This window comes from Crinia signifera, chromosome 6 (genome assembly GCF_055691185.1).
Source record: "Crinia signifera chromosome 6, ASM5569118v1, whole genome shotgun sequence".
In the NCBI taxonomy this organism is placed as follows: Eukaryota; Metazoa; Chordata; class Amphibia; order Anura; family Myobatrachidae; genus Crinia; species Crinia signifera.
In genome coordinates, this window is record NC_139222.1 from 88714637 (window position 1) to 88733702 (window position 19066).

Here is a 19066-nt window from a genome sequence, read left to right on the forward strand (position 1 = left end):
ACGCTGCGGGGGACACAGGCGGCATAGAGCCGGGCAAGGGGAGCCGGCGGGAGCTGTCAGTATTGAATAAAAAAAAAAAAAGCCCATACAATGCATGGGCGGCCTGTGATTGGCTGAGCGCTCTCTCAGCCAGTCAGCAATTGGCTGAGAGAGCGCTCAGCCAATCACAGGCTGCCCATTCATTGTATAGACTTTTTTTTTCTAGCACTGACAGCTCCCGCCGGCTCCCCCTGCCCGGCTCTATGCCGCCTGTGTCCCCCGCAGCGTCCCAAGCCCCCCCTGCTCCCTCTACCGCCTCGCCGCACAGACGCTGTCCCCCCGCAGCGTCCCCAGCAGCGGGGGACACAGACGTGTCCCCCGCAGCGTCCCCAGCCCCCCTGCTCCCACCAGCTCCCACCTCTGTAGCCGCCCCCCCTTCCCTGTTCCCCGGGTTTTTTACATGTGATAAATCGAGACGATTAATCACATGTAAAAAATGGCACATCAAGTGCCAATCTAATCAAGCTCCCCCGGGGAGCAGCCGGGGAAGCTCAGGGGGAAGTCGGGGGCGACTTGTCCTAAGGACAAGTCGCCCTAGTGTATGGGGGCCTTTAAGGGTGTGTATAAGGGTTGACTGCGGTGCTGGAAAAATATGTTTAACTAGTTGAATGGTTGGATGAAAGTTGGTCTAGTGTATGGTCAGCATCAGTAATGACTGCACCTGTGCACCAGCTAGGTGTTCTGGAAACCTGAACTTTTGGTAATTAATATACATGACATTTATTATAATGCCTACTCTATCACTGGCTGGATACTTATTATTACGGTTCTTATGTTTAGTTACTGACAATTATTATTACACTTTGCTCCACGATAGACCTGACACTGACTATCACACTCTGTGATGTCTACATTTGTACAATAGGCAGTGAGTACACATTACAGTATATACAATACCTGCACATTCATTAGTCTGTACATCTGTATAACAAGGGAACTACTATAGCTAAAAGGTAGATAAACACACTTACCACTAAACCACATTATAAACATCATTTTTGGGTTAATTTTGTGATCCCGAAAAAAGTTGAGCAGATAAGAGAGAGGAAATATATTAACAGCTCTTCCCAACAGAACCAGCACCTGTATCAAAAAGAACAGCCAGTCAGCTATAGACATTCCTGAAGAGATATATTCTATTATACTTGTCTAATTTTTGCATGTAAAAATTATTAGTAGCACTTTGATTATTAAGGCTGTGAAAATTGCGCAGACTGATAGATTAGCTGCAAAATGGGTTTTGATTATCTTTAAATACTTCAACCACCTGCAAGTAATGTGCGGACACAGAGAACATTGGGCCTACTAGTCACCCTGGGACAGGGTTGGCCAAACCGGTCCTCGAGATCTAACAGCGGTCCACGTGTTCCATACATGAACTTTTGCTAGATCTTGAGGATAGGTCTGGTCACTCCTGCCCTAGGACATTGATAAAACAGGTCAAGGAACAATGGAAGAGGAACGAAATGCAGACGTCCACCACCACCACCACCTCCTACCTCTTTTCAGCTCTATATTTGTGTATATAATGTACACTTGACGATGGGGCTCCTTTTTTTGGTATTAGCACCCCCTCCCCCCAATAAACCCTCAGGTGTTTTGAATTAGCACAGTTCTCTTCATTGCTGACTACATATTAGAATGTGTTATATTTAAAAGTAAGGTCTGGATAAGTTTATGTAATTCATTAGTATTAGGGATGTTATGGATCCATCTTATAAAGTTCACCTGGACACGGTGGATGGCCTCATGTCCAAAATGTAAATTATAAGAGTTTATAAAAAAACGATTTTGACTATAAGTATGCTTAAGCCGTGTACACATGGTGAGATATTGGCTAAGTGCACTTAGCCAATCAATCAACAGCACTTTGCGGTTTAATTAATCCGTGTTTTAGATACTTCAGGGGGTGGCTTTTATTAAAGGTTGCATTTAACTCTTCCATGTAGGCTATCTTGCGTAAGAAACACTACGGACTCAGAAGTCAACTTGGTACAGTAGATGTGTCATGTTGCAACCACGTTTAATGTTCTCAACTGTGTTTATAATACATGCACTTACTACAAGATACAACAATACAGAACCACAAGTATATTCGGTGTACTTACAATGCACCAGATCACAAAGGAGATCTCAAACTTGTGAGGAAAACTGAATATCGAGAGACCAAGGAAGGCAAAGACACAGGTTTCTGAAAGCACAAACCGAAACGTACCTTTAAGTAATTTTGCAAAGAGATAACTCATCATTGTGAGGTCACTTTTCATCTACACCCACACGGCATCATCACTCGCCGCGTATCACCTACGCCACATTACATAACAATCCGGCATCTGTACATTTAGAAGAGGCTGGAAGAACTCTTTGTCACACCTCCTAATACCTGGGTGCCCTTCTATGTATTCCAGGAGTTTTGGTAAAGGAGCTGCTTGCATAGAATACTGTCATGGTGGAGTACGTATTGTGGCTCAGTGAACCAGCTAAAATGCCCATGGGGACTGCAAAAGCTAAATGTAGAAGTGCAAACTACTGGAGACTCGCTGTCATCAGTCAGAGATGCTGATCTGTAACCACTACTGATCGCTTTGTGCTGAAGGCTACAGTAGCATCTTGCATTTGACCCGCATTACACAACAGCATGTCAAGCTAAGGATTTTGCAATACAGGGATGTTTATTAAGAATTACATTATGTCAGTTGTGTAGTAGAATTTGGATATCAGTATTTAAATACGCACAGTTTTTAATGGTTTATTTAAAACCTGCACTATGATCTCCCAATGCAAATGAGATCAACTTCAGCAAGCTCTCCTGCATGATAGACAAGCAGCCAATCAGGGGAATAAGATCAAGGTGAGGAGGAAAAGTTGGTACTTATGTATTATCTGGACTCCCATGTTAAATGCACCCCATTTTTTCATACCCCTACTATCCAAATACGCATGGAGATGATTTTATATAGTGTGGCGAGCGCAGCGAGCCACCGTGCCCGAAGCGTGGTGAGCGCAGCGAGCCCCGCGAGGGGACACGGTCTCATAAGAAAAACGGGAGTCCAGATATTACATAAGTACCGAAAAGTTTATATACATTCTAAATTATAAGGGGCGCAGCTTACATTTATTAAACTTAAGGGGGCATACTTACAGTTTTACTTCCATGGAATCCTAGTGGTACAAGGAGAAGTCAATGCTACCTAGCAGTGGTAGGGTCATGCCTAAGCCTGTCTTAGAGAATCAGGTCTTATGGGGTGTGGTATGGCACTCCGACAGGGGGGTTTCCAGACGGTCATTATCCCAACTGCCAGTGCTCCGACAGGGGGTGAGCACAAAAAAGCCGCTTGTGGGCTCGGTGTGCTTGCCACGCTGCGGGCTCAGTGGCTCGCTTTGCTCACCACAGGTTCTATTCGCCACAGGTTCTATTCTCGCTCTGCCAGTGAGAAGCTGCTCCGGAGGTTCTGCCAGTGAGAAGCTGCTCCGGAGGTTCAGCCAGTGAGAAGCTACTCCGGAGGTTCAGCCAGTGAGAAGCTACTCCGGAGGTTCAGCCAGTGAGAAGCTACTCCGGAGGTTCAGCCAGTGAGAAGCTACTCCAGAGGTTCTGCCAGTGAGAAGCTACTCCAGAGGTTCAGCCAGTGAGAAGCTACTCCAGAGGTTCTGCCAGTGAGAAGCTACTCCGGAGGTTCTGCCAGTGAGAAGCTACTCCGGAGGTTCTGCCAGTGAGAAGCTACTCCGGAGGTTCTGCCAGTGAGAAGCTACTCCGGAGGTTCTGCCAGTGAGAAGCTACTCCGGAGTTTCTGCCAGTGAGAAGCTGCTCCGGAGGTTCTGCCAGTGAGAAGCTACTCCAGAGGTTCTGCCAGTGAGAAGCTACTCCGGAGGTTCTGCCAGTGAGAAGCTACTCCGGAGGTTCTGAAGGTGAGAAGCTACACTGGAGGTTCTGCCAGTGAGAAGCCTGGTGAATAGAGAGATAAGTGGAGATAAAGTAGAAGATAACGCACCAGGTAATCAGCTATGTTTGAAAATTTTTGATTGTTCCTAATCAGAAAACAAAAGCCTTGAGGGGCCTACACACATGGCGACTGTGCTGAGCGATCTGAGCGATGATAGATTGCTCATCAATATCGCTCAGCACACAGCACTGCACAGCGATGTGTCAGGATCAGTGTTCTCTGGCAATGTAACTAGATTTATCCCTCATGCTGGATATTAATCGCCGGGCCGCACACCGCTATTGCTATGGCCCCTACACAGGAAGTGATGTAGTGCCATTTTATAAGCGATCTAGTTAGTTAGTGAAAATCATTACTTTTATTCTGTATATTTTATATAAGTGCACTGATAACTAAGACTGGTTATCAGAATCAGACATCCATAAAATACTAAGCTTGTTAGCTGTACCTGTGTCATGCAAACAGCAGGACAGAATGTAGGAGGTGTGTACATTTTATTATTACCAGTTATTTATATAGAGCACACATATTCCACAGCGTTTACAGAGAACATTAGAACATTCACATCAGTCCCTGCCCCAGTGGAGCTTACAATCTATATTTCCTACCACATTCAAACACACACACAGACATTCTAGGGCTAGTTTGTTGGGAGCCAATTAACCTACCTGTATATTTTTGGATTGTGGGAGGAAACCGGAGTACCCGGAGGAAACCCACGCAAGCACAGGGAGAATATACAAACTCTGCACAGTTAGGGCCATGGTGGGAATTGAACCCATGACTCATTCATGAAGGAAGCTGATACTCACCACACAGGAAGGCCACTGTCCTCAGAGTCTGCTGCATGAGGATCTGAGTCACTGGGGACAGGTTGTGGTGAGTATAGTGGGACATGACTATTCCGGAGAATAGGATAGCCATTATACCTGTGGAAGAAACAATGACACCTAGTTTAGAACTATGCTTATGGTATGTGTTTACTGTACATGTAACATGTTTTCTAAAGGAAAATTGGGCTAGTAGATCAGGCCTGGCTTTGTTTTTTTTTTGTTAATAGACATGACTGCTGAGTTTTTCTGTTCCTCTATGAGTGATTCTTAGACTTTATGCTGTTACTACTGGACAGAAAAAAATACCATCCAAGACTCACTGGGGCTGATGCATAATGAGCACTAAGTCAGTGTTGTGTGTGGAATTGCGTTGCTCATAGCAACCTTTGTATGGAAGTGTGTGATTGCAGAGTGGCACACATCATGCCCATATTTACGGCAGAAGAGAGATGTAATGGAGTTGAGCGACATTCTCATGTAGGCAGAGTGCAGTGAAGATATTTCTGTGCCACTCATGTACAGTACATACAGTAGGAAGGGTAAATGTGAATATACAGAATTACTGTACACCAGCCCTAGATAAGGGCAAGTATAACATGATGGTGAGGGAGAGCAACAAGACCTGAAGACATGTACATTAGCTGCGGTGGGAAAGCATTCTGAATTTCATTTTTACACAGTTGGTTTTAATGTCATTTTATCTTGGTCCACTTATTTGAAATGATACTACTTAAATAAAAATATATACTATGTACATAGACAGGTGGTGAGGCTTATACTCCCCGGTGACAGATGCAGGGTCAGGCCCAGGTATCATGGGACAGAGCATGTATGCGTTATTCAGAATAAGCGCGTATTTGCACCTTTTCTGCAGCTGGGATGATCGTGTTGCCCGGTGTATGTGTCTGATGCAGAGTGGGTCATGCCTTGGAATGTGCTCAGCTCTAAAGCATTATCCGATACGCACCTGAAAGTGAAATTCCCTCAGACAATCCATACGGCAAATACGCAAAAATAATCATCATGCCAAACTCCAAGGAAGGCGTCTTCCGGAGGTCAAGATGCTTCAAAGCCTGAATATCCAGTGAAGGACAACATACAATATGATGGAGAGACACAACATACAGGGGGAGGTGCACAGAAACCTATACATAAAACACACAGGGCAATGCACACAGTATCACTAATATAAGACTATAGTATACAATGAATAATGTACATAATAGTGTTCATTCTAGCACCCGCAATATTTGAAACCCCATGCAGTTCCTCTTCCCTGTCTGGGGTGTCGCTGTCTGCTGTGGTGTTTCTAGCACAGGACTGGTTTGCATATCAGTGCTGATATACAGACCACACTGTGCTAGAAGCACTACAGCAAACAGCGACACCCCAGGCAGGTAAGTGGAACTGCATGGGTTTTCAAATATGGCGGGTTCTAGAATGAACACTACATAACACACAGATAAATGTAACACTTATAGTGGCCACATTCATTTGTTTTATATTCTGTCCGCTGGTCCTTAATATTTAGTGCTACTTAATGTGGAAACCAAACATCACCATCAACCTGGCAAAACTTTTTTATATAATTTGTGTATATACATTTTATATACTTCATATGCCCACTATGACATCAAGACATAGGGCCTGATTCAGATTTGGAGGTAAACCTGATGGTGTATGTACAAATCCGATGGCAGGAGAACTGCGCATATGCAGAACCCATTTAGCGGACCTGCACGATTGATTGCAGCATGATTGACATGGTGTACAAAACAGGTGTGATGTCCCCATTTCATAGGAGTGTCAAGTACAGGGTTTACTTCCCATACCCAGCATTGGAGTAAGCTTCAGCCTCAAATAGATGCCTCCTGTAGCATTAAAGTTCCCATACACTAGTGCAACGTTGGTCCTTTTCTCCCGATTAAGACACATTGGGGTGTATTCAATGCTTTTTGCGAGCTGTGACAGCGAGCAGTGCTGCCTGCTCGCTATGACAGCTTGCAGGGTCAGTATACAACTGACCTCCTGCCACACGACGTTTTCCCCTTGCTAGGTTTTTGGAGCAACTGGGAAACAGCGTGTGTGGCCGCTAATACAGCGAGGCTCGCTGCTAAATGCATCGGGCTCCCGGCATTAGCTGCGAGTCTCACTGTTTGGGGAAATCCTCATCGTCCTCTGACAGCGAGGATTTCCCCAGTGCATTTAATAGAGTGAGCGGCCGGCGCGGGAGTTAAACGGCGAGGATCGCTTGTTTTCGTCGATCCCCGCCATTTAACCCCCTCACCGGCCACATTGAATACGACCATAGTGTGAAAAGTGTCAAATCATATGTGTTTTACCGCAGATTCCAATCTGTGTTCCTGTGCACATTGGATTGGAGCCAGACATTGCCATGGCTGCAACAAAGATTTATCAGATCCTGCAGCCATGACCAGGATCGCACAGGATACATCTTATGCGAAAGGACACATACAGTGTATCATATCCCGCTGCTGGGTAGTTCAAGGTATATTGCACGTGATTTTAAGGCTCTGATAAATCGCACTAGAATATGTGTTGTAGGGTATATCATAGCCGCTTCCTGGGGCAGTGCAATACCATTCTTACCAGAATCGGGCCCATAGTTAATGATCCAGCAATGTCTCATTCCTACAAAATATCTTAGCAAGCTACTAGCAGGGTAACCTGGCCACAGACATTTTATAGAAACACAACACATTTGTTGGCAAGCTGCTCAATCAGATTGTGATGTCACAATCTGAGGAGGGGTAACAAAAAGGAGGGGTATTTCTGGTTAGGAAAAAACATTTTGTATCCCAATTGCACACTGAGTGAGAAGTATACACATAATAATGGGATGCGGTCATTTGGTCTACTGCATTATGGTCGACAGTCATTAGGTCGAATCCATTAGGTCGACATGCTAAAAGGTCGACATGACTCTAGGTCGACATGGGAAAAGGTCGACATGATTCTAGTTCGAAAGGTCATTAGTTCGACAGGTCATTAGTTCGACAAGGTCATTAGTTCGACATTGTCTATGTCGACATTCACAAGGTCGACATGGAGTTTTTCACTGTTTTTTGAGCCAACATGTGCCGACAGGCGGTATTTCATGCCCTACCATCCACTAGGGCGTGGTGGGAGAATAAAATAGTGTGCCGAGCGTAGCGAGGCACCGTGCCCAACGCATAGCGAGCGCAGCGAGCGATGCGAGGGGATGCAGTGCACTTTAAACTGTGTCCATGTCGACTGTGTTGACATTCAGGTAAAAAAACAGTGAAAAACCCCATGTCGACCTTGTGAATGTCGACATAGACAATGTCGAACTAAAGACCTTGTCGAACTAATGACCTGTCGAACTAATGACCTTTCGACCTAGAATCATGTCGACCTTTTCCCATGTCGACCTAGAGTCATGTCGACCTTTTAGCATGTCGACCTAATGGATTCGATCTAATGACTTTCGACCATAATGCAATAGACCAAATGATCCCAACCCATAATAATTTATGTGTATATTTCTCACTCAGTGTGCAATATTATAGAAACACCCAGATAATATTATCCCTTACCTGAAGTCCCAGCACCACAAAGGACAGCTCTTGTAGGAAGAGCTGTCCTTTGGGTTAATAGGTGCAACTATATACTGTTTGCGATTGTTACGTTTGCGTAACATAAACCCCGCCCAGTGTGCAGGTTCCATTTGGCCAAAAATTTGGCCAAGACACAAACATAGAAAATTTTTACAGGCCATCAATACATGCAAAGTACTCTATTAAAAAAAGAGTCTCATTTAATAATAAAAGAACAATGTACAGATACACGACAAAAAAGGTAATTTTTCCACAAACATTTGATATAAAATTAAATGTTTGCTGAAACCCTGTTGAAGAGTGTAATGTTAGCAAAACCAGCAGTACACACCAAAGGCTTTCAATGCATAGAAATGACAGTTTAGGAGCTATATTACTCTGCCAAAAGAGGAAGGGTATTACATATCCTGATGTTATGAAAGACCCTGCAGTTCTCACAGAGTAACTAAAGAAGAACACAATTATTTACTGAAACATGCGATGGGCCCGGTCAATCAGCACAGCCACAATAAAAACATTCCGCTGATGGAGGGGGCCAGGGGGCTCATGAATGGGTGCACTGTAATAGAATGAGAATATTATTGTGTGTGCACGCCATAGAAAGGATATTAATGCAGAAATAAGACCGGTCAGAGTTCCAAGAGCTGCTGAACCAAAGAACATCTTCAGGAAGTATGCCAAGGCGTGGAGGAAAGTTTGCCAGCCGCTCACATCCGCCATTTCCGCTCGTGTCAGTCCTTCTGCAGTGCTGCACAAGATGGACAAACAAGTCATGGTGTGTTCTGCATTAAGAAAATCACAGTCTATCTGTATAAATAACTCCTATTTCCATCAGTTCCTTCTTGCAAACGTAATTTATCTGGAGCAGATTTCTCCCAGCAATTTAAATTGACCACCTGAATTATTATTATCATTAATTTATGTGGCACCACAAGGGTTCCGCAGCACCTGACAATACATAGATGAGCAAAAGAACAAAACAGGAAAAATAGTGATTTACAGTACAAATACAAAATAGGACAAGTACATGGTAAGTAAAAAAGACTGTTGCAGCAGCGGACACTGACGCAATTATAACAGTGGCAGAGATATATTCTAAGAAAAGCAAACAAGGATAGAGGGCCCTGCTTGTTAGAGCTTACATTCTAAAAGGTAAGGGGCAGACAAACTGGGGTGACACAGCAGGGATAGAATAAATGCGTACATACAGCACTGTTGAGATAGTGGTTAGCAGTACTGCATCACAGCACTGAGGATAGAGTCCTATCAAGGCACTTTCTGTGTGGAGTGTGTATGTTTTTCCTGTGCTTGAATGCATATCCTCCCACAGTCTAAAAACAAACTGGTAGGTTTATTCTGCCTGTCAAAAAAAAAAAAAAAACCTAGTGTGTACATACAGCAGTTAATATTCAGTAGATTATAAACACTGCTGGGGCAGGGACTGTATTATCACATTTTCTTAGTAAAGCGCTACGAAATGTGTGTGTGATATATATATATATATATATATATATATATATCTGTACATAAGTCAGTGGCGTCGCAAAGGGGGTGGGCGGCACCAAAATCCCGCTCAGTGGCAGGAGACGGGTGCTGTGCTGTAATATTACATGCAGCACCCTGCTTCTGTCAGTGTGATGGAGCCATCACTTGCAGCCACAGCACTTCATGTGAACAGCCCGTACCATCCAGGTGTTGAAAATGTGGGTTGTGCCGGCCCAATTTCGGGCCCAACTGAGCTCCATTCCAGCAGGCTACACTTTGGTGCCGTATGTGCCCCACTCTGCTCCATTACGCTATACACGTGTCTTGAGGCTCATACGGGGCAATTTTAGCCCATTTTTTAAGCGATCTTAATAGAATGCTTACAAATTAAAGACTGATCACTCCGTGTGTATGCCCCAGAGTGATGGCGAGGCGCGGTCCCACGCACCGCCATTGCCTGGCTAGATCTTGACTACATGTAGCGGAGCTACACTTTTATTTCAATGTTAGTATGTTGATCAATGTATCTTTTTTTTATTCCAAATAATTAAATGTTACAAACTATATACAGCGTGCTCCGTTTGTGCTACAGCAGCACCACTGTTCTTTTCCTGTTAGCCAGGGCCAAGGAAGTCGGAGAACTTGCAACTTAATAGTAACAGAATATTTCAGCTTAGCCAGATCCTTATCGCCTAATGCCTATGTGTTGTTGGCAACGTGAAAGCAGGGATGGGCAGGGAGAACAAAAGACGTACAAAATAGTGATGTCAGGTCCATGTTAAGCTGATGTATCAAGTCTGTGGTAACAAACACTTTTAACCTTTAATAATCTCTGTTCAACCGCGGATGTTGAGTCATGTGGATCAGCCGATGTGCTGGTCTCCCAATGCCGGCACTATTCGGGATGAGGCACGCAAAGCACAATTTCCCGATAAGCAGCCCTTCACAATTTATACCGGATCCCATGTGTTACCCACTGAAAATGGGAATTTTAGGGCTGGAAAAAACCCAAACTTAATACATTCTGAGTGTAGTCGGAGTCAGTAATAATGTACTGACTGTCTTTAGTTTAACGCTATCAGCCACTGCAGAAACACATGTAAAGTTGTATTGGTAGTGGTACAGGAGATAGGCTGAGTACTATTGATGGCCTGCAAATTGCACTTTGAACAATCATGTAGCACTGCAAGCAAAGTGTGCAATTACATTTTTATTTTGGTGCAGTGAAGACTCTGCATGATTTTACATGCTTCATGCACATGACTGTCAGCTGTTTTACACTTCATTAGGTTAGTCTGCATCTCCATAACATTACATTAGATTGTGCCATTCTGTGATTGATTCACATGTGATTTGGCCTCTTTTCGTGCAGTTGTCGTGATCAATTTGCATGGAAAGCATCTAAATCACAGGTGACTGGCAGCAGGTCCCATGTGTTCGCACCGAAGCTTGCGAGTCGCACCGGCTGCACAATCGACCTGTTGGATGGCATCCAAGCCAGGCAGGTTTGGCTGGGAATCGCATGCGGTATATCATATGCGAGAGGACTGCATCTGATATATTGCATGCGATTCTGCCACCTCAAGGGGGGCTCAGGGGGATTGTGGGCGACTTCTCCAAGGGGAGAAGTCGCACAAGTGTATGCCCGGCTTTAAAAAGCTCCAATGTTGTTTCCTACAGAAAATCTGTTATTTATAATATACATTTATCATTCATGGATGAGTCGGAGAGTAGTAAATTACACAGTCAGAAGGTTTGGTGTACCGACTACACATCCCTGGTATTACCCGTTTCATTACAGTAGGTGCAAGGCTCATGCATATGTCCTTGTGTGGAATAGATATATTTTTATAAATGATTGTTACAAAAATATCTAAGTACACTAAAAATAAAATAAAAAGACTTTCTTAAATGATGACTGTAGTTACTTTGATGCAATCAGTAGCACACAGCTCCCTGCTTTCGCTGCACTCCTATATGAGTGACCCGGAAAGCAACACGATCTTGGCTATGTTTTATAATCAGCCAAGAAAGATATATTAGAGTGGAGCTTATGGCACTGGGGCAAGTCATGAATGCCTCAATAAAAGCATCTGTTTCTCTGGCATACCCAACTAACTTGGATGTTTCCAGAGCCCTTAGGCACAATTATCCTATTTACACAGTAATGACTCAAACATACTGTAAATGCCTTATACTGTAACTCAGAATAGCGATTTGTACTGGGGAAAACATTTTTGAGGAAGTCTGTCCCACAGATCAAGCAGAACACATAACTGTTAAGACTTATGTGTGCCACCTATTTTACCTGTGTTCACATTTGTTTCTCTTCCAGAACATTTGTCAGTGCACATAGGGCCCGATTCACACCTCATCGCATGGCTGTGAATTTGAACAGTGGCCGATTATCGATGTACTGCGCATGCGTAGGGGAGGGTGCGTGGCATCAGAAGCAGCCCAAATGTGCTTGTATTCATCGCATCAAGTAAGTCCTGGGATTTTTAATACTATGCATGCTCTGTGAACAACTAAGTTAGTGTTCATTCTAGCTCCCGCCATCTTTGAAAACCCATGCAGTTCCTGTTACCTGCCTGGGGTGTTGCTGTCTGTTGTGGCGTTTCAAGCACAGGTCTGGTTTGCATATCAGTGCTGATATACAGACCACACTGTGCTAGAAGCACTACAGCAGACAGCGACACCCCACCCCAGGCAGGGAAGAGGAACTGCATGGATTTTCAAAGATAGCGGGTGCGAGAATGAACACTATAAATATAACTATCTATCCATGATAGCGGGTGCTAGAATGAACACTATAAGTATAACTATCTATCGATGATAGATAGCTGAAGCAGAATGGGTTTACCTGGGAGACAATAGTGCATTTACACATAGGCCAAGTGCTCCGAGAGCGTGCCATTGCGTGTAGGCTGAATACCCTAGATGCATGGAAATAACCTCAATCAAATAAATATTGGGAGAAAAAGTGTAAAAGAATGAACAAGTACTCCCCTGTTTAAATATTGTTCAGGGGTTCCTCTTCACTCCAATAATTCTTGCAGAGATATGTGGAATGATAAAAAACAGACAAGGCACATCTCTCCTCGTGTAATACTGATATTCCAAAATTCTATTTAGAATTTTTAGAGATGATCTTTCAACACACGTATAAGGAATATGTATGGGGTGTTCCCCCTTCCAGTGCACTCACAAAGATAATAAAGTGCTTGTGCTTATCACACCACCTGGGTGTCCCAATCTCCACAGTCAAACTGGGTGGATCGGGGGCAACCCCCTAAGCCAATTTCTCACAAACGACTGCTGATAAATGGCATATCGGGTGGGTCATTCTCCTCACAAGTCGTCTTATCAGTATTCACTGTATAAATGGTAGCACAAAGATACTGTGCTATATTAAAAAACAGATATCCTTTCATAACATAACATAACATGAAAAAGTAAGGGGCACTTAGCTCTAAAAGCATGGTCAGGTTCTTATGATGTTAAAACCAGGAATCATTTGGGGCCCGTTATTTCCTAGATAAGTCCTTTCTGTCCTATTTGGAGTTTGGTCCCCATTAATGTAGGTGTAGAAGAATCCTACCAACGCGTTTCGATCCATTCAAGATCTTTTTCAAGGTGTATGGACTCTCTTTCATTACGGGTATAAATAGCCCCTTAATTAAAAACCAGGTCCGTTCCTCAAATCAGTGGCGCGTCACATCTGTTTTAAAGGTGTGCTGAGGTCAGCAGATTTACTGTGCTCAGCTGTGGACCTGAGAGATCTGAGTAGCCTGAAGGTTACTCAGATGATCAATGGTACCGCAGTGTGATCCAATCTGTGCTGGGCCTTATCTACTGATGCTGTTGCATTGGAATAAAAAGTATGGGCTGAAGCAGGAAGCAGAGCAATAGCATAGGTTTATAGTGGGTACACATGATGCCATTTTGCTTGCGATTCGATCCTGATTCAATTGGGATTCAAATCGGAATCGAATGGTATGCAAAATGCATTTGATTTGACTATATAATACAGATCTGTACTATATAGGGCAGTATTCAATGAGGATAATTTGCCCTGTTTCACGGCAAATTTGTGCTATTTTCGCGTTGGAAGGTGATTTTTTGGGTCAGAAAACGAATCACCCTATTCAACGTGCACTTCTCGCCGTCTTACTAAGTGATTTTCGCCATGTGTCTCCATGTAGCAAATCGCCATCTTTTCATGGTGAAGTGGAAAGTGAACTTTTAAAATAAAGTTGTTGTTGTTTTACATTTGGTGTCAAAAAATCAGGAATTTTATTCTGAGAAGGGGCATGCTATTTTTATTCATGTGCTTATAGCACACAAATATATATTTAATTTAAAAAAAATATATTATTATTTTTTTTACCACAGAGCAGCCAGCAGGGGGCCGGGAGCCAAGCCGCTCATTAGATATTCATATATTCACTGCACCCGATCATTACATATGCACGATCGGAAGCAGTGAATATACCCGGTCCCCTGCTGGCTCTGGGGGGGGGCAGCCTGTGCTGCCTGGCTCCCGGGGAGCCCTCCTCCCGTCCACAAAAGTTCTGGGGCAGGCAGGGAGACTTCAATCACCCTGCCTGCCACCGTCCCACGGCTCCCTGCAGCGGACGCTCGTCCGCTGCAGGGGATAAGATTTGCCGCGAGGGGCAACTCGCCCCTGCGACATTGAATACTGGGAGTGGCAGCCAGCCCTCCGGAACACAGCGAGTGTGCAGCGAATCCTAAACAGGATTCGCTGCACACCGCGATTTTTTACATTGAATACTGCCCTCAGTCTTGCCTGACCAGACTATTTGTCTATTAGATTTACACTACACGGGAGCGCGCATTGGGATTGAATCTGCATCGAATGTAGAAAAACCATTCGATGCCCACTCTATTTTCTAATAGAATTTGCATCTATAAGCTAAATTGAATAGAACAATAGTGCATATCTCCCCGTGGGTACCCTCTGTTAGATTAATTAAATATACTGTGCAAACTCAGGTCAAGAAAACATTTTTTTTCTTCTAATTATACAGTAGTTTAGTTATGATACACCTAATTTTTTTGTGGTAACGGCCAGCAGGTGTCGCTGTCTAGTTGATAACATACACAACAGAAGCTAATCTGCTAATTTTTACTCTTAAAGCATACTGTATGTAATGCTATATGAAGAATGGATACTTGTGTAGTTTCACGGCGCCAGCATCTGAGTCCCCTTGCGGGGCTCGCTTCACTCGTCCACGCTGCGGGCTCGGTGGCTCGGTGGCTCGCTACGCTCGCCACGCTATCTAAAATCAACTCCATGCCAACGTGGATAGTGGGGGTATTAACTATCCACGTTGGCATGGAGTTAAGTTACTTTATTTTAGATAGTTTGGGCAAGCGTACCCAACCCGGAAGTAGCACGGCGCCATGCTGGTGCCGTGAAACTACACAAGAACCGAAGAATGAAATCCATAATCACATAAGTGCATTACAGTGTAATGGAAAGCACCATGTATATATGTCAGATGAGGCTTACACACTATACAAAGGAGGGCATACAGAACCAGAGAACAAATGTCATATAACATACTGAACCACAGAGTAGGAAACAGACGTCATCACAGAGTGTCACAAAGCAGTATATAGTAGGGGAGGTATACCAGAGGTCATGTCTGAATGCAATATCCCATAATCGGTATACAGAGACAGATCATAGGACATGTCAGCATATGGCATCCCAGGAAAGTGTCAGAGAACAAGATATATCAGCATACGATATTACAGGACAGGAAGCAGTGGCAGAGCACATAAGACAGTATGTCAGCATATACTATTCACATTCATGTCAGCATATGGTACCACAGAGCAGTGCAGTGGATAACATTTCACCATACTGTATCACAGAGCAGTGTAAGGTGGCACAGCACAGGACATGTCAATATACAGTAGTGTTCACTCCAGGATTTTTTTAGGGCAGGGCACTGACCACCGGGCAGGGAACTTTTTTCAATCGGGAGGGCACATTTTATATTAGAAAGTTACATTGGAAACAACAAAACACCTATATACACTGCACTAGGATAACACCTAATAAACAAAACAGTCATAATCTGCTATGTCCATAACATATTCTGTCTTAATGAAAATTATTGTACACACTGTAATGCCTATTACACATTATACCACACACCATAATGCCCATTACACATGATGGCATACACCTTAAAGCCCATTACACATGACGGCATACACCAAAAGTCTCAGCGGCATGTCAGCTCGGTGGGGGGGCAGCGTAAGGGCGCACAGTGCCACACACAAATAGGGCAGGGTGCATTAGGTTTTAAATATGGGCAGGGTGCGGCACCCTGTAAAAGAAGCTTAGAGGGAACACTACACAGTATCACAGAACAGTGTATAGCTTTGGAAATACCAGAGGTGCTAACACATTCTACATACCCACTATCCAAAGTGTCACATACAGTATTGAAGGTCTAGGTGCAGAAACCATACTGCTTGGGTTCAGTCATACATACATATATACTTTGCATTGAATGCAGAAGCACTGAGAGGAGCAGTATCAAAATAAATGACACAAGTTGAATTTGTAAAACAATTTAGTAAAAGACTTCAGTATAAGAGACTTCTATAGAAAAGGAATTGCGACAGACTGAACCTACTTGGTGAGGACAATGGAGACGGCGTCATTCAGGATACTCTCTCCAAACACCAACATGTTGAGCACAGGATCCACATTCAGTGCGTTAAAAATGGCGATCGTGGCAACAGGGTCTACTGCAGAGATCAGTGACCCAAAGGCAAAGCTGGAGGGAAAATAACAAGCGATACCTTTAGTACAGAAGTACCTCCAACACGCTCGGGTCTATCAGGTGTGCTCTTCCATGGCAGAGATGTGGGCACACGGTCAATCTATGGGGTACATTTACTAAAGTGTGAGATTTTAGAAGTGAGAGATTTTGCGCATAGCAACCAATCAGTTCTATTGAATTTGGGATGTTGCTAGGGGCCATCAATCGGATTATGTCTAAAATCTTTTAGAAGGTGCTAAATAAATAAGCAGATTCTGATTGGTTGCTATGGGCAACATCCCATCTTTAATAAAACTCACATCTTAGTAAATTTAACCCTGTGAGTCGAGTATCAAAATGTATGCTACTTGGCAGATCCTATTTTTGTATATCAGCTATGTACTAAACATATGTGCCCATATCCAAATGCATAAAAGTACAAATGTGTTTAAAACAGATAAAGGTAAACAATGTAAATAAACCCAGAGGCTCCACTAATGTCTGTCACACCATGACGGCCACAAACTTATGTGGCCAAATAACTCACCTTTCAAACTTAGCTACATTAATTAACACAGATCAGACACGCACAACCAGAGAGAGAGGGGCAGATTTGTTAAGCTCGGTGAGGTGATAAAGAGTCTGTTTTTTATCACCGGCCAATCAGCTCCTACCTGTGAAGTTACAGGCTTGGTTTGAAAAAATGACAGGTAGAAGCTGATTGGTTAGTGATAAAAATCAGACACTTTATCATTTCACCGAGCTTAATAAATCTACCCCTGAAAGACCAATGTAATTAATATTGGGCTACCGTTTCCTTACGGGCATGATGCAGAGTGGATCACTGAAGTGCAAATTTGCAATCCGTTCGATTGTGGAACGACGGATCATAGCACGCATGTGTGAGCCAAAATAGCAGAAGCAGGATCTAATGCAATCCCCTCACAACGTATGGGAATGAGAGGGAAGCGACCAAATCATAGAATAAGGAGAAGAGGCTTGTACACCACAAAAAGGGATTCCATCATATTTATTGTACATACAATATAATTATAGTATAATATAGCTTCAACGCAAACCTAATCCTGATTTAAAGTTGGTAATAAGTGTATAACATTTATTGTTGTTGTTTACTGTGTTGTCAAAGTGCATTCATGAACAAAAGATAATTATCCCTACCTTTCTTTTTTTAATTAAATGAGTTCAGAAAAATACTAAAGTAAATTTTGTGCACTAAAAAAACAATTACCTTGAAAAAAAATACTGTGATATTTGTTGTTTATTAGTCACCTACGCTGTCATATATGGGGACATATATTGTATATTATATTAAAACTTATGTATTATATACAAAAGGACATTATAATTATTCACAACCTCTTATTAAAAAATTCAGCGGGAGAAGGCAGTATGTGTCTGGAAGGCGCAGGAGCGGGGACAGTTCGGGGTGACCTGCACTCGACCGGCCCCGCGGCGGTACGGGTGAGTGACGTGGGAGGTGGGCGGGGGATGGTGGACAGGAGGACGGTGTCAGGTGAGCTACTACTGCTCACCTAGCGCCATCCTCCATGCCTCAATCCGACCTCTTTTATTTATTAGCAGTTTCTTATATAGCGCACACATATTCCGCAGCGCTTTACAGAGAATATTTGAACATTCACATCAGTCCCTGCCCCAGTGGAGCTTACAATCTATATTACCTACCATATGTACACGCACACAGACATTCTAGGGTTAATTTTTCATGGGAGCCAATTGACTTACCGGTATATTTTTGGATTGTGGGAGGAAAGAGTACCCGGAGTAAACCCACGCAAGCACGGGGAGAATATACAAACTCTGCACAGTTAGGGCCATGGTGGAAAATTAACCCATGACCTCAGCGCTGTGAGGCAGTAATGCTAACCATTACACCATCCGTGCTACCCATGTCTTTTCATGTCGGATTGAGGTTGCCGGAAACCTGACGGATATGGCCGCTTTTTCCGCCAAAACAGGGGGATCACCGGATATTCCGCCAATCCAGAGCATTCCGACCGGTCGAAAAAAAGCAGCCAGGATTGAATAGGTCGGAACCCCTTCCGACCTAAATCAGTTGGAAACTGCGGTCTTTCCGACAAGATGGCACTTTTGATTGTAATTGACTATACCCATATATAAATATGTGTTGGTCTGACAGATGTGTGTTGGACTAATACTTTATCCTGCACAGATTTATGTTGCACGCAGCGGTTATTTTCATGTGTTTGTATAATAACAGTAGTGTTCACTCTAGCACCCTGCACATTTCAAAATCCATGCAGTTCCCTCTCTCCGGTCTGGGGTGTCACTGACTGCTGTGGTGTCTTTATCACATTAGGGGC

The 19066-nt window shown here is 43.5% G+C and overlaps 1 protein-coding gene across 5 annotated transcripts in view; it reads right to left on the bottom strand.

Moving 5' to 3' along the window:
* The window catches only part of SLC9A8 (solute carrier family 9 member A8), a 52564-nt gene that overhangs the window by 5719 nt on the left and 27779 nt on the right, over positions 1–19066 (bottom strand). For all 5 annotated transcript variants that reach the window (XM_083146409.1, XM_083146411.1, XM_083146408.1 and 2 more), the window contains exons 8-13: positions 16575–16718; positions 9022–9160; positions 5781–5886; positions 4793–4909; positions 2148–2230; positions 1011–1122 (exon numbers count right to left, since the gene is read on the bottom strand). In XM_083146409.1, the coding sequence (XP_083002535.1) occupies positions 1011–1122; positions 2148–2230; positions 4793–4909; positions 5781–5886; positions 9022–9160; positions 16575–16718 (701 nt within the window). The remainder of the gene's footprint in view (positions 1–1010; positions 1123–2147; positions 2231–4792; positions 4910–5780; positions 5887–9021; positions 9161–16574; positions 16719–19066) is intronic.